At 51.1% G+C, this 14,949-nt stretch overlaps 2 protein-coding genes across 2 annotated transcripts; one reads left to right on the forward strand and one right to left on the reverse strand.

The window, feature by feature from the left end:
* Positions 1-968: 968 nt before the first annotated feature.
* On the reverse strand, positions 969-5,955 carry CSUI_005982 (uncharacterized protein). The gene is made up of 2 exons (XM_068066147.1): positions 2,580-5,955; positions 969-1,945 (listed from the first exon to the last, which is right to left on the reverse strand). The coding sequence occupies exons 1-2, from the start codon at positions 4,267-4,269 to the stop codon at positions 1,626-1,628; spliced, it is 2,010 nt and encodes a 669-aa protein (XP_067921874.1). The 5' UTR covers positions 4,270-5,955; the 3' UTR covers positions 969-1,625.
* A 186-nt stretch (positions 5,956-6,141) lies between these two features.
* CSUI_005983 (protein phosphatase 2c domain-containing protein) lies at positions 6,142-14,945 on the forward strand (the record flags this gene model as incomplete). The annotated part of the gene is made up of 5 exons (XM_068066148.1): positions 6,142-8,737; positions 9,688-9,859; positions 10,232-10,999; positions 11,317-11,742; positions 12,644-14,945. Coding segments are annotated over exons 1-5 (5,331 nt in total), but the record flags the coding sequence as incomplete, so codon positions are not given.
* Positions 14,946-14,949: the final 4 nt, after the last annotated feature.

A 14,949-nucleotide genomic window follows, 5' to 3' on the forward strand; every position in this document is an offset into this window, starting at 1 on the left:
GAGTGAACGCGTAGCCAGCAGAAGCGAAGTGTTCGTCTGTCAGAGAAACCACTGCAAGAGAGGAGGGATTTCGCGGAGTAGCCTCTGGGTGGGTCAACTAGGGGCTGTCTCGCACAAAGAAGGGTAGCACTGGGGGTACTGACCGACTACTGCACTCCTGTCCAGAGTAAGCAGGTACGCTAGTTGTGACAGCGGTGCTGGCGGCGGGCCAGCTGCGTCGTGTTTTCACGCTTATACCAAGTTGCCGCAGGCGAACTGGAAAAAAACAACCTCGTGAGCGGGCCACGTGAAGCCCGAGCTGCATCCAGGGTGATGCCGCCCAATACGCACGGGCACCCGCGTGGTCCGTGAAACAATCGAAAGACACGTCTGCAGCGTGTGGTTACTTCCCCACGAGAACGGACGGAAGGCTTTCACAGTTCCTCTACTGAGAGTGCGGGAACGTGGGGGTCCGCTGGTTGTCTGTCTACACCAGGGCGTGACCCATCAGGTCGCCCCGTCCGACGAAGACGTGGCGGAGATGAGAAACGTTCACTTCACCACCACCACCCGCTAGTACGCGGAAGGCAGTAGTGAGGCAAACGAGTGACCGCAGCGCACGCGGGTTCGCTCGCATGTCTCGATTCGTTTGTACCAAGTAGTCCCAGGGCGTCACGTCAATATCTCCGAGATAAAGCCATGGGGCTTGTTGCTAAAAGCGAAGCGAGAGACGCGAGAGAACGTGCCCCCCCCTTTCAGCAGCCCATTCTTACGGCAGGAAAAGAAAATCCTTCTAGGAGAGAAAGGTGGGTCGAGACGGAACTAAAAAGTCGACCGAGACTGACTCGCTGATTACCTTAGTGAGACGGCAAGACACTCCATGTACCGTACTTGTCACTGCTCTCCCGGCGGTTCCTTCTCGCCCGCTGCCGAATTTCATCCGGGTGAGAGGTGTCACTGGTAAAGCCAATGGCGCTGTACCGGCCGGTTTGGTATGTTGTTCCCGGTTCTTATACTCAAGAGATCAAAAACAACGGAAGAGTAGGCGAATGTCGGAAAGACACGAAAAAAAATAAGACTCTTTGGGTAGCAGACCGTAACGACACCGTTTCCCACTATACAAACACAGCACGGGTCCTTCTCCACTTCATTCACTACATTTTATTGTTCCTCGGAAGACCGCGGGTAGGGCAACTCCTCTTGACGAGGTTGCCTCCCCCAGTCCTCTCTGTATTCTCCACTGCGCCCCTGTAGGTCCAGAACTCCCATCCAAGAGAGCTGCACCCGTGTAGTCCGCAGCGTGCTGTGTGGACTGGACCAGTTTTCTGCCAATGGATATCTTGAGACCGGTCTTCTATTGCGTTACACTCAGCCGCCGATACGTTTATACTTGAAACAAGAGCGCCAATCACACAGAAAAACCAATTCGGCAGGAAAACGTGCAGTTTTACACACCAGAGCTACCAAAGCCACTCTCTCGGCTTTGTCTCTCTTGTGTCGACAAGAACTGAAATCTCGCCCCCGTGGCTCCACTTAAAGAAAAACAGCATCCTCAACCAAGGACCCGGTTCTTCAGCTGCTTGCAGATAACCTTCAGCGCTTACGTTCTTCCACGTTCTGGTCGCTCCTGAAGGTTGGAGCTGACTTTATTTGATCAAGCTCGGGTCAACACCGGCTTGGGCGAATAGGGCCGCCATCGAGTGTTTCTCCAGGGCCAGGGGCAAGCCGGTGCCAGCTATTCGCATCTGCTTCCCGTCAAACTCATCGCATGGTGTGCAGTGGAAGCATGCTAGAGGAATGATGCCAATGATAGCACACACAAGCAAGATGTATCCCAAGGCTGTTCCAGGCAGGTGAAGACGCGCGAAGACCACATGTTGAAGGAGTGGTGCAAAAAGCCCTACCGAAGCTAGCAGGAGGACTTGTACGCTCAGAAGCGAGGAGAAGTAACGAGGGCCATATGTGTCTGTACAAAACAAAATGCAGGCAGGGGACAGAGACTCCAAAAGAGTATTGAGCGGTCGTGGGGCTGATTCAAACCGACGATCCGGGAGAGAAACGGTTGACTGGATGCATCGTGAACATGGAAAAAACATCAAGAGGCTGGCGCGTTTTCCTCCACGCGCGCTTGCACTCCGCAGCTCTTCCCACCCTAAGCCAGATTAACGATCTCCAGTCTGTGGATTGGCCAAAAAAAGAGGGTCTGTTAGAATAGCCAGGGAGAAAGCTCGTGCGGGTAACAACGCTGCACCTTACACGGGTCACCGGGGTCGACATCAAGCCTTCCACATCTACGTCCCAGAATGAACCCGACAGGGGAGAATAAGGAGAACATGCCTTTGCACGCTGGAATCGGCACGCGCTCGCAGGTCTGGAACGCGGAGCCAACTTGTCTCGCAGCCTCGTATACGCAAACATAGTCAGATATATGCAAAGACAAAAAAGGTGTGCTTCGAGGAAGCACAAGGGAACTGCACGTGATGATAGACTCTCTATTGTGGTGACATATTCAGTCAAGGACTGCTCAAGCCATGCCAAACATCGCCCTTCTGAAACTGAGTTCTCTCGCGAGCTCCTCGTTCGCTTAGTTCCTAACTCACTGGCTAGGACGAGAAACATGGCGGTGGGTGCCAGTGCCTGCAAAAAACAGCCGAGTGCAACCGCCAGGGCTGACGCGGCGAAGTTTCCGGAGAGAAGGAGAATCCCGATAAAAGCCATCATGATGCTGGCCACGGAGGCGAGTCCTCTTGGGGTAATCTGCGGCCAAGCTAGCAGACGCTCTCCAGACCACTTGACCAGCGTGGCATTTCTTTCTCCCGCTGAATTTTCCTTCGCTTCCTTGGCATTCCCTCTCTTCCTCTCCCCCGGAAACACTTCCGCGTCGTCGGTGAAATACGGAGACTGTTGCACTCTTTGTCTGGTGTAGCGCGCATGGAGTGTATATATGGCAGGGAGCACAAGACAGCTCAAACACCCTGTCCACCCAGCTACAGCCGTTAGAGTGTCTGCATCTGATTCTGTCAATACTACCCGACGATAAAATAACCGAAGAGATTCACTTCCCAAAGCAGAGAATAGCCACCATGTTGACAGACCGTATAAATGAGCTGAGCAGAGTTGTCGGCCGAAGGAGAGATTCCACAGGAAAGGTAGTTGAGTACATGTTAGCAAAATTCCATTTTCAGACAGTTTCCCCCGGGTTCGGAGAGGCGAATCGGCAAGATTTCCTTTGTAAGAAGAAGTCCGGGAAGCTCTTCTTCGGTCTAAATGCTCGCGCTGTCCTTCCCCGTCGTTTCTTGTGCCGTGATGGGCATTATAATCTCCGTCCTTCCCTGCAAGAAGCGGCACATTCTGTTCTTCATCTCCTTCACCAGTGATTGTTTGCCTGAAGATAGGCGCATCTTCCCGCAAAGAGAATGGCCAAGCGGGCAATAAAAAGACGAGGAGAAATAGCACAGGGTAGACGCAGCCAACATAAACTGTCAAGGCTGACCTTGGATTCCAACTTAGCTTTTCTACAAACAGTCTGAAAAGCTGTAGTGGTAATACTGAAGCGAAGTCGGAGGCACACACCAACGTGTATATCTCCGCAGCACGATAGGGAAAGAGCGCAACAACAGGAAGTATCGCATTCGTCATAGCACACGTTAAACCCAGTAAAACAATGGATACCATCATCGTAGCAGTATTTTCAGCAAAGGCAGAAAGTAATAATCCGCACCCAGCTGACGCAATACATAGGAGTCCGAGAATCTTAGGTGATGTGAAAGGAGCAAGAAGGCTAGAGAGGAATAAGCCCCCCAGCAATCCCAGCCCCGAGCTCAACGCAAATCCATTCGTGATAACAATTTCTACGTCTTTGGAACTCAAACCTTCTTCTACAAGAAAACGGGACGAACGGCGCATGAGAGCCTGCAGAGGCTCGACGCATCTGTAAAGGGAGGAAGAGAAAGTCATGAGAACCAAACACACGGAAAGAACATAGAGACGATTCCTCGAAGAAGGCGGAGATAGAGGGACCGTTTTGGAACGAGGTGAGACGGCAAAGGCGGGCGCATTCATGAGCGGAGAACGGGTATCTCCGTGGTGTGAATTATGTGATTCAACAGAAGCAGCGAAGACTGAAGGAGGGGAAGAAGAATGTACAGCCCACGAATAAGAGAACAAAGGCGAGGGAGGTGGTAAATCATCGGGATCCACCTCAGAGCTTTCAAGAGAGGACGAAAAGAATGAAGACGTGAGGGAAAAGCGACCAGACGGAGTGGGGCAGTCCTCATCAGGGCATTCCATCGTAAAGACCCTATATCTTTCGCGAGCCAGTTAAAAAGCGGTACAAACAGGGAAATCAGCCCGGTTGTCGGTAGTTCGGGAGAACGGAATACGGGAGAGAGGCCACTCGAAACCTCCGCTCTGCTTCGGAATATGAGACGAGACCGAGAAAAAAAACTGGGGAAAGAGGATGACAAAAATTATGTACACGCAGAACCGTGGTCACATCAAGAAAGGCAATCTGACGCACTGAACAAGAGTAGAGTATACACTCTACGGTATAGAGTGTCTGCCCACCGACTGTCCGTGCTGGGACAACGGTACGCCGAACCAACACCTTTTGAAAGGGGGACCCATTTCACCCTCCTCTGTCATCTGTTTCGGGACGCCCACGCATGGTCATTCCAGTTCTTTGAGAGGGGGAAACATCTTAGCGGAGAGATACCAAACTGTAGAAACCTCATCTGAAAGTGATAGGCCCTCCTTTGGGCTCTCTGAATGTTGCCTATCACATCCTGCGCCTTGACGGTGTTCGCTTGCGTTCATTATCGGGTATCCATCATACTGTCCCTACACCGCCAGCGACCCCCAAGCTGCTTAATAGAAAGCAAACTGCTAGCCATCCCACGAATTGTCCCACCAAACACACCTTCCCCGTCCGCGGAAACGAAGCTCTGCCAAACTTGAAGAGCAACGCACCACGATCAGTTGCAACTGCCGCGAAACGTTCGTGCTCGTAAAAACCGCGTGGCTCTTTTTCTGTCAACCTGTTGAGGTAGGAAGAGCTGGCGTTACAGGGTTCCAGTCTTTTGATGAGGTAGCGGCTCACCTATTTACATGAAAGCTGCGCAGTGGAAGGAAAAAGAGGCGTCAAGATCATCAAAGGAAAGCAGGCTCAGTCAAAACCAGGGCAGACGCAGTTGGGGATCGCCAGCGCCGACTTGAGGATTGTGGTGCTCTATGAAAGGCCGCCACCCCCGCTACACGATACGCCCGATCTCTCCAGAGGCTCTACAGTCAACAAGCGTTGACAAGACGTTGGAAAGCCCACAGCAAACTACGAGCGCATGGAGAGGTGAGCGACGTAGCCTTTTGCTTGCTCCAGGACAGGCTGGGGAGAGAGAGGCGGCCGTGGTAGGGTCAGCATCGGCAACACGGTGACGACGAAAGAATGATGCTGTCACAATGAGCAGGCGTCCTCGCATTAATTTAGCAACCGTGTCGAAAAAAAAGGGACTCGGAGTTTACCAAGAAAGGGCCACCTCATGTGGCGAGTCGGTACGAAAGACTGCTGTAGGCGCAGAGGCAGGTAACACAGAAAAGAACATCTAAGCAGAGTTGCAAAAGGGACATTTTCAGGAAATGTAGTAACTTCACTTGCTTTTCCCAATCTTTTCCCTAAGAAGCTATCTCCAACGCAGGAGAGTTCCAACTAGGTGAACAGCACCTCGGAGTTCTAAGGAAGACAGTGAAAGACGGAGGTTGGCGCTGTCGTATTTCCTCGCTCGTGTGCCGCTTTTCGGCCTACTTCAGCGTGAGCCTCCAAGTGAAAAAACAAGCCTTTGGACCCTCTGGATCGATTAGATGTTGTATGGGTTTCTTGTACGGTCGGCTGGGCTGGCTACCGACGGAGAAGACAGCTGTAATGCGAAGACGAGCAACTGCTAGCCGCGACGTCCTAGCGCCGTATGGCCGCCGTTGCAGTGCAGTGACTGCGACGCGCCAGTTCGGCCCCGGGCCCGGAAAAAACGGAAGATGGGGCAGCTAGCTTGGCATAGGAAAGCGTGTGCTCTCCAACTCGCCTTTAGTGTTTTTGGTTTCCTGCAATCGAAGCCAAAACAGAAGGAGCCACACGAAGGTCTCTCAGTGTGAAGGACTTTCACGCCCTGCCCAGCTAAAAGCTGCCCGTCACAAGACAGCCCTAGGACGTAAGCAGACTGCAAACGAGTACCAGGCTGACAGTGGACTCTGGGGGGGGCCGAAGATCTGGTTTTGTACAAGAACAGGTGACACGAAAAAACCTTTGCAGGATGACTTCTGGTCCCTGGACTGCCAGAGAGTGTCTCATGAAACCTCTGCGGACTGTTACAGAATGGTGGTTTCTCGACAACGAACAAGAGTGAAGTAGGGGCGCAGCCATTTCCCCCAGTACGGAGAGGCGGGTCCGCCGTTGCTAATCCTGGCGTACGTACGTACGCTGAACGAAAGTGAGCTGAGGGGACTGACCTGGGCGATTGTGCGCCTATGAAAAAAAGTTACGAAAAGCCGTAGAATACAACAGACTTCATCTAATGGATCCAGTCAGCATCAGTCTTCACGTTTAATGTCCAAATACATGCGGACAAGTGTGCGTGTAGGCCATTCAAGTTCGACTCCCCGAGGCCTTTTTGATCCATTCAGCCGGACTCCCGATCGGGCAGGTAGAGAACTAGGAATCAGGCTTCCCGGTTCCCTCTGGTGTCCGCCCGACTGCCCGATTTTTCGGAAGATGGCAGCTTTTTCGGAGAAGTGTGGAGACACTACACTTCCGGAAACTGGCCATCGCGCGATGTGGCGTTCCTCTCTTGCTCTACACCCTCGTTGCGGCGGCTTGCTTTCTCTGTGTGTATAAACCTCTCGCTTACGTCTTCCGGAGTCCAGAATCCTTTTCTTACAATTGTCGAAGTCATGCTCCCATACCTTCTGCGCAAAGCTCGCGCGGTGCTTCGGTTTCTCTTTCCCAGCTGGTTCCCACTCCTGTGTAAAGTTCTCTTTCTGTCTTCCTCTCGCATCACTCTCAGATTCTCCCCCGTGTTCTCTGGCCTTTCTTCCTCTCTTCTGCGCCATGATCTCTTCAGCTTGGGAGATAGTTTCGTCCTGCTGCACGCGTAGAGAGTGGGCCCTGCGTGGACTCTCGGACCGAGGTCTCGGAGCGGAGTTTCGTGATGCGAATTCCGCTTTGGATTCGCCAGTGGGTCGTCTTCTTAGAGTTTTGCCTGTGCTGCGCTCACTCTCTCCTCCGTCTCCTTCACTTCCTATACCTGCATCCTACCCGCTATCAGCTGTCCGCGACCCACTTGCTTTGTTTCTTTACGACCCCGATTGCCCGCCTCTTGTCACTGCTCTACGTTTTCTGTTCTGCTGCGCTGCCGCAGGCGAATGGATAAGACCCGCTCATGCTTTGCGCCATGACGAGGAAGCCACCCGTAATGTATATGCTCTGCTTCCATCGGAGAGAAGTGAAGAAGCACCTATGTTCCTCTGTCTGTGTCGCGACTCCGTTCCCTTTCTTCAGAGTGTCGGCAGCGATGCTAGTGGAGGAGCCGCTACAGTAGGGGTAGGGAGGATGGGAGAAGAGGAAGGCCAGTCACAGCATGGAGCTTCAGGTTTACATCATAAGACAATCCAAAATAGGATCGATCGTAGCTCCTGTGCCGTAGGGAGCTCACGGTTGTCGTCATTGTCTCGGTCGTCTTCCTTCGTCGTAGGAGAGGATCATACTGGCGCATGTCGATTGCCAAGTGCGTATCAAGACGGCCGGAAACTGAACGGTGACAACACGAGCCGGACTTTCGAGGACAACTGTTTCTATGCTTTGCCCGAGGCATCCTTTCAGGATCGGCCGGCAAAGCCGGCACTTAAGCGCCTCCAAGCCGCTCATTTTGAATCTTCTGTGTCCTCTTCGGCTCCTTTCTTTCTTCCTCCGTGCCCCGTGTGTGGAGGTATAAGACTCTCAGAAGGAGCGTGGACTCGTCTACTTTTTGCTAGTGCCGATGGGGGTGGTCTTACCTCTGATGACCTTGAGTTTATGCTGCAGTTGTCTCCGTCTTTGATTCGACGTCGCTCCACCTCGAAATCCATACACAGTCAACTCTCTTCGTCATCCTCCCTCTCAAAATCTCTACGGAATTCAGAGACACTGGAGCAGACAGAGCAAGAAACTCTTCTTGTTTTCCCTGTTCTCGAGAGGGCCGCTGAGGAAGCCGCTATTGATGTAGAGGCGTGCATAGCAACCTCTGCTGCATCTGTCCCCGAGTGTTTCTGTGTCATAGGTGCTTTCTCAAATAAATTACATGCTACCTCTTTCCAAGTAAAGGAAGTTCTTGTTCTCCCTGTCTCTGGTCTCTCTCTCGGGGCCACCCGTAAAGCCTCCGGTCTTCTTGGAGTTACGGGGGATGCTTTTGGCATTCGAAATGAGACAGTTACAACCCTCGAGAATGCGCTAGCGACAGCGCTTTCCTATGGGATGAGTTCACCGTCTACTCGTGTGAACGCAGTCTCCGCACAAGAAAGAGAAGAATGTGTCTGGCCCATGAGAGGACTCCAACGAGCTATAACAAGTATGCAGCGGGCTCTGGACGACTTGACAGAAATGATGCCTCATCAGTTCGTCAACAACGAGCAAGCGTTCATATGTAAAGCAGGTCAGGTCTCTATTGGCGGCGTTGTCGCAGGGGTAGGGTTCGACGCACAGAAAGCTACGGACGTCGTCACAACTCAGATTCTGGAGGTGAGGAGATCAAAAGAAATGGACACGGTCAGTTCAGGTCTTAAATGTGTCCCGTCTATCCATCCCTGTCAATGTCTCGTGCTCTTGTGTCTTTCTTCTCGTCGATTCCTATATATGCAAGAAGGTGTTTCTCTGTCTCTACACCCGGCGTCTGGAGCCTTTATGATTATGCTATGTGCTACAAGGGAAGCGTACTGTCCGGGTATTAGTTTCATGTACGCGGCTTGTACTGCGCGGCAGTATCTGTGTTACGACCGGCACTGAATTTTCATTGTATTTGTTTTCTTGCTTCTGTCCGAGCTCTTTGTCTGTCGCATTTGAATTTTCTTCTTTTCTTCGACCTTGCTTGTAGTCACCACGTCTCTCACCGGTTCCTGGCAGCGCCTCAGTGTTTTCTCTGTTCTGGTTTTAGTCACAATCTCTTTGTGCACATCCTCCTTCGTAGATGCAGCAATGGTATCTCTTCCACTGATGTAAGCACGGCTAGACGTGCGGAGGGTGCTACGCGCTTCAACTCTTGCCATATGATTGCTTTGCTGCTTCGCCTCGCTTCTGTTTAGAGAGGGCAGGCTTTCCCTTCTGCTAACAGGCCTATCCTCCCGCGTATTCAGAAAATAGGGCGATACGATTGATGACGAAACTCCTGGCTTCACATGCTGCGCGGACCGTAGCAGCCCAGGGATGTCGTTTCAATGTTTACGGCGTGTGCACTTGCGACCGACATGGATGGGTAGATGATGGTGCTCAAGCTTTCTTACTTTATCTTCACCGGAAAACCTAGGGTTTCGTTCTGTGAGGTCGGCTTGTGGTTTTGTCGCAATCTTTCGGCGTCTCCGCAAAAAGGTGTTGTTGCAAGGGCTCAGATCTAGGAAGCTTCTTGCCAGGCTAGTACTCTTCTCCGGGGAAGCCCGTCTTTTTTTTCTGCGATGGTACTCTGTGTACCTTTGCAGGATCTCCTGCTCCGCTTAGGATTGGCAGGAAAGGTTTTTCCGGATGTTGAGGCGGATGCTCAAGGAGTCAACGCACAAGAGGCGTCTCACGGGAGAAGGAATGAAGATGGAGCAAAAGCGAAGAAGCAGGGCCCTAAAGACCTGCAGCAAGTGCTGCTTGAGTCTCTCCGCCGTGAGAATGCATGGGGGGACGCTTTCCGTATCCTGACTAGCACTTATTTTTGCCTTGTCTCGTGCCAACGCCTGAGCAGTATTCATCTTTGCATTCAGTACCACAATGAGGTGTAGTGCCTCTTTTTTGCTAAGCAATCCTTTCCCCACAAACTAGCACTACCGCCTTGCACCTACAAGTTCGGTATTCCCATTGTATGGGACAGCTCCTATTGTATGAAAGCCATACTCATTCGGGTCAGCTTCACCTGGCTCACTGGCTGCTTACGGAACGTCGCTAAGCTGAGCTGCCTAGGCATGTCCTTGTGATTACTCTTCCGGATGACGTTACCGGTATGCTGGTGTACTTTGTTTTCCTGGTTTGTCCCCGCAGAAGTGGCATCCCGTCTCGAGCGTCCTCCTACCTCTTACTCTCGACCCGCCACCTCATCCATCGCACCCGGACTGTTTCCAAGGATTTCGTTCGGCTTCTCCACAACATCCCAAAAGACATCTGTTGTCCCGCCTCTGTTACCTCCTGCTGGGCCTGGTTTCAATGCTACATCCAACGGGTGTGCTGTATGTATATGTGTGATTCATGAGGAAACTCAGACTCTTCTTGTCAGCAATATAGGAGATATTTCCGCTGTGTTAGCAAGGCCATTAATCGATACCAGGGGTTCCGCTACGTTCTCTAAACAAGGTATGGAAGTCCAGCTCCCACGGGCCTCCCCTTTCTTCGGCATGCCACTGCACGGGATCTCGCCACGGCATGGTCGTTTGCGTCAAACAAATTTGAGGGAGCTGCTTAATCGGAACAATACCTTCAGAGATGTCAGCATCTCAGCCCATCACCGGAGGACACAAGGAGGACCGGAGAGCGGGGATATGGGAAGACATGGACTGAGCCGGAGAGCGAGTAGTCTACTGAGGAAGAGACTGAACGCAAGGCGAGTCGATTCTTTATCATCGTCTTCTGGAATCACGTCACAAGCTCGGAGAAAAGGTACAAAAAGAGTCACTATGCAAGGTCAAAGGCGGGAGCTTGGTTTGGACATCCACAGAGACTTCGTCAAGATGAACTTCTCATTTGAGGCTGTGGTACTTACACGGGAACATACTCTACGAGAATCCAAAGAAAGGAAAAGACTCATGAATGCCGGTAAGAGGATGCCCCTCTTTCTTCATCTTTCTTGGGCTTTCTGTTTTGCTTATGTGTCTGACCCCCCCTGACCGATGATACTAAAGGCTCCCTGTTTATATATTTGATGAAAGAGCGTATACATACGTCGGCCGGGTTCTCCCAATGCATGGACGGTTGTGAATATTCTTTTCTATTTCTCTTTCACACAGGTAAGCCATACTTTTGCTTAGAAGAACGGACAGGAAGGAGTATAATACGAGTCCTGACGGAAAGACGTTTTCGCGTTCCCTCCGCTGAAGTGGGGATGCTCTGCTTTTTCCTTATTTTGCTTACAGGCATCATCCCACTAGGGCACATCAGCGATGACGCCGAAGGGCAGTCAAATAAAGGCGCTTTTTCCGTTTCTTCCTCAGCTGCCTACGCGTCCCCTTTTTCCGGTGCTGCAGACGGAGAAGCTTACTTCGCAGCAGGCTTTCCTCATGGCGAACATGTTGCCGATGATTCTCTTGTCTTCATGAACGACCGTTCTTCACCTGCAGTTGATTCGAAGAAAAACAGGGACAGCCGTGGAGCCCCAAAGCGGAGGAAGGACTTATCTTCTCAGTTATCGCATCATCGTCTGCTTCTTGAAGATCCTCCGTCGCTATTTCTGTGTCCTGACACACCCTGCCCGCCTCTACGCTGTACGCGTCTGCTGGGTATGACAGCTGCTCAACTATATGGAGTGTATAGTACTCCTGATGTCGCATGCGTTAATATCAGTAAGTTTCTCTCAAACAGAAAAGAGGTTTGGTACCTTCTGATATATATCTAGCTCTGTTGATTGAGGCTCCACGGAAAGTTAGTTTGCGTATTGTCATCGTTATTGCCGGAACGGCTGAACGCCTTCACTGGTCCCCACACAAGATAACTTCAGGCCCGGTGCCTTCTAACGGAAGCGGAGGTGCAACGAAGAGAACTGCAACGGCCTTTTCGTAGAAGAGTTTCTCGCTCAACACTGGGCGAAGAGAACGTTTCCTCGTAGCGAGCAGCACAGGAACTCCTTTGCCCTCGTAAGTGAACTCTGTCCATGCTAGCGGGATTCTTCTTTTGGTTTTTTCTCGGGTTGTGTGCTGAAGCTTTCTTCTGTTCCTTTCCTCTCATCTTGTGAAGAGGGGTGTCCACCACTTGCTGTTAAGTGTCTTCTTGTAGCGTAGCACTGGTGATAACTTTCTCTGTAGAAAGACAGTGCGTTCTTGAGAGGTGAAGAGTAAGGAACCTTCTAAGCAGCATGATGCTTTCAGTGGCACTAAACCTGCGCGCGTGTGCTTCGCGCTCGTCTGCATGTGTGTACATGGTGCGTGGACGTATTCTGGTCTCTTTCTGCGCTGATATATGTATACTTCTCTGTCTACATCTCACTTTCTTCACGTATACATATATACATATATATATGTGTATGCCCTCGGCCTTCGCGCGCACGACCGGACTGTAGTGATTGCCGTACGAGTGTTCTTCAGTGTACGCCGGAGCTGAAGCCCGCCTAAGGAAACCCCCGCTGCCTCGTCTGTTGGACCATCAGTATGGTTCGTCTTCTAAAATCTTTCTCTCTGTCTCCAGTCCTATCCATACCAGCTCAGTATATCTTTTTCTGTTGCTTCTTTGGTGTACGTGATTTGTCAGGCAAAGTGTCTTCTCCTGGTTTTGTATTGATAGCGTCATCAGCCATATGGGACCTCGTGCATCCTCAGCATGCGGTTGACCTCGTCGCAGAAGAATTACATCGGCAGTACGCTCAGCAGCTCCAGCGTGTGGTTCTGCGGTACCGACAGATCAAGCGACAGAAGCAGTTGTTTCTTCGTCTTGCAAAACGACATTTGAAGAAGCTTAAAGTCAACTTCGATGAAGAAAAACATGCCTGGATGAAGAGTAGAAAAGAGAAGTATGTCTCCATACAGAGCACTCATCAGAATCAGCGAGAGACAAAGAATACGGAAGGGAGTTCTCCGGAGATCAGACCCGAACTTCCTGCTTCACGTGAAAAAGAGAAATCATCTTGTGAATGGTGGGGGAATGCTGTGACGTGGGTTGATGTTCCTCCGTCGTCCTCTTCGGCTCTTACGAAGCAAAGTACAAAGGAGAGACAAAAGACGGTGGGCACGAGGAGGGAGGAAGAGAGACAAGATGTTGACGCTGCTGGTGACGACGGGACCTGGATGAGAAGCATTCAGAGTAGCTTCACTAGAACTACAGATGAAGTAGAACAAGAAGGGAGAGAGGGCAGAGAGAAGCAACCATCAGAAGTGAATAATCATTTCAGATGGGATGAAGGCTCACTAAAAAGAGACGTGAGTGGCAACGGGAATGAAGGATGCCGTTCCCCGGGGAGAAGAAAGCAGAGTGTTATCGATGCCGGGCTGCGTGTAAGTGAACATGCGGTTCCTCTGGCATCTGCAAATCTTGAGATGACTGCAGTGAGTCGAGATGAAAACAGCTGGAGTGTCAATTCTTCCCTCTCAGAAGAGGGCTTCCACGAAGTATCGAGTCTCCGTACTGAGCAGGGAAAAGAAAGCAAACAGGGTAGAAATGAGACTGGTCGTGGAGTTTCTTCTTCTCTTTCTCCTTGTGACGAGGTAACACAACCGACCGGTCCTTGGGCGGCGAATGACAACCGATCTTCTCTACCAGACAACCGCTTGCAAACCAGGAAACTAGGATTTGCAGTGACCGAGTCTCTCTCCATGGATGCTACCCCGTTCGAAAAGTCTTTCGCCTTGCCGCGGTTCTTCGGTTTAGGAACCAATTCGGACAACCACGAAGACAGTACCGATCCGCTGGATGCTAACTCTGACCCACAACGGCATGGAAGTACATGCCGCAGTTTTTCGTCCTCGTCCAAGGACCTGCTCGCCGGCCAGAGGCTACAATCTCTCTCCCCTCTCAAAGTTCCGCGTCGCTTCTCAGGACAAGGGGGATTACACCTTTCTCCTGATCCATCTAGCCGTTTTTTTAAAGGGATAACTTCGTTGTTCCGAGGGCTCTCAAAAGGCAGCAATAGGACACGCCGCTTTTCTTCCTTTCTGAGTCTGGGTCAAGATCGTCCTGAAAGAGCAGACACTTTCGGAGATGCTACTGAGGGAAGTGAAAAACCATCCAGCTACAAAGAACACCTACAAGAACGTGCGAGTTTCACTGACGAGGTTGTGGTTGGTGACAAGAAGGATACAGTCGATGATTCTGGTAACAATACAAATTTCTTGTTTGAGAGAGCGAAAGGTATATCGACGTATTTCACAAATTTCCAGTTTCCTAGTCATAGTAATAGTACCGACAAAGTAGAGACTGACAGACCACCTCCGCGTCACAGATTCAGTTCCTGCTCTAGTGGTGCTGACCATCCCAGTACAGCTGGGGACACTACAGGGAAGGATGAAGGAGACGGACATCGGCGATATTATAGTGATTCAAGGAGTGAGACCAGAAGAAAAACTACAGGATGTGCTAGCACTACTTCCTGGAGAACAAGGACGAGCGTGTACCCTGCTAGACTAATAGATGGCCGCAGAATGGAGGATGTATCCTCGTCAGATCAAGAAAAAGACGGATTACTCAATAACATGCTTTCTAGAATACATCTGTCACCAGAAAAAAACGACGGAGATGTTTCGGACGGAAGGACAGCCACTCCCGTTTCCAGGAATAAGGGCATCCGAAAAGATCCCGAAAAGCGACGCGTATCCATACACGAGAAGCCTGAATCACGATTCTTTCATTTTGAGAGTTCGTTTTCAGCTCGAAGTGATGAACGGCACTCGTTCCCCCCGTTGAAGAGAGCGCAAACGCACATATCTTCTCTCTTCTGCGATTCTCTGTTTACTGAGCCCCCGCCCTACTGCAAACCTCGAAGAACGCAACGCTGGAATGTCGAGTTTGATTTTCAAGCCGCCTCCACCCTTGTGTTAGAGCAGTTCATGGAGGAATGGCAGCTT

The sequence above is a fragment of the Cystoisospora suis genome (genome assembly GCF_002600585.1).
Source record: "Cystoisospora suis strain Wien I chromosome Unknown contig_2979, whole genome shotgun sequence".
Taxonomy (NCBI): Eukaryota; Apicomplexa; class Conoidasida; order Eucoccidiorida; family Sarcocystidae; genus Cystoisospora; species Cystoisospora suis.

Coding starts and splice junctions, on each gene's coding strand:
- CSUI_005982 (XM_068066147.1), bottom strand. CDS start 4,269: ATGGAATGCCCTGATGAGGACTGCCCCACTCCGTCTGGTCGCTTTTCC. Junction 1,946..2,579: donor CATGTTTCTCGTCCTAGCCA/GTGAGTTAGGAA, acceptor TGTTTTGTACAG/ACACATATGGCCCTCGTTAC.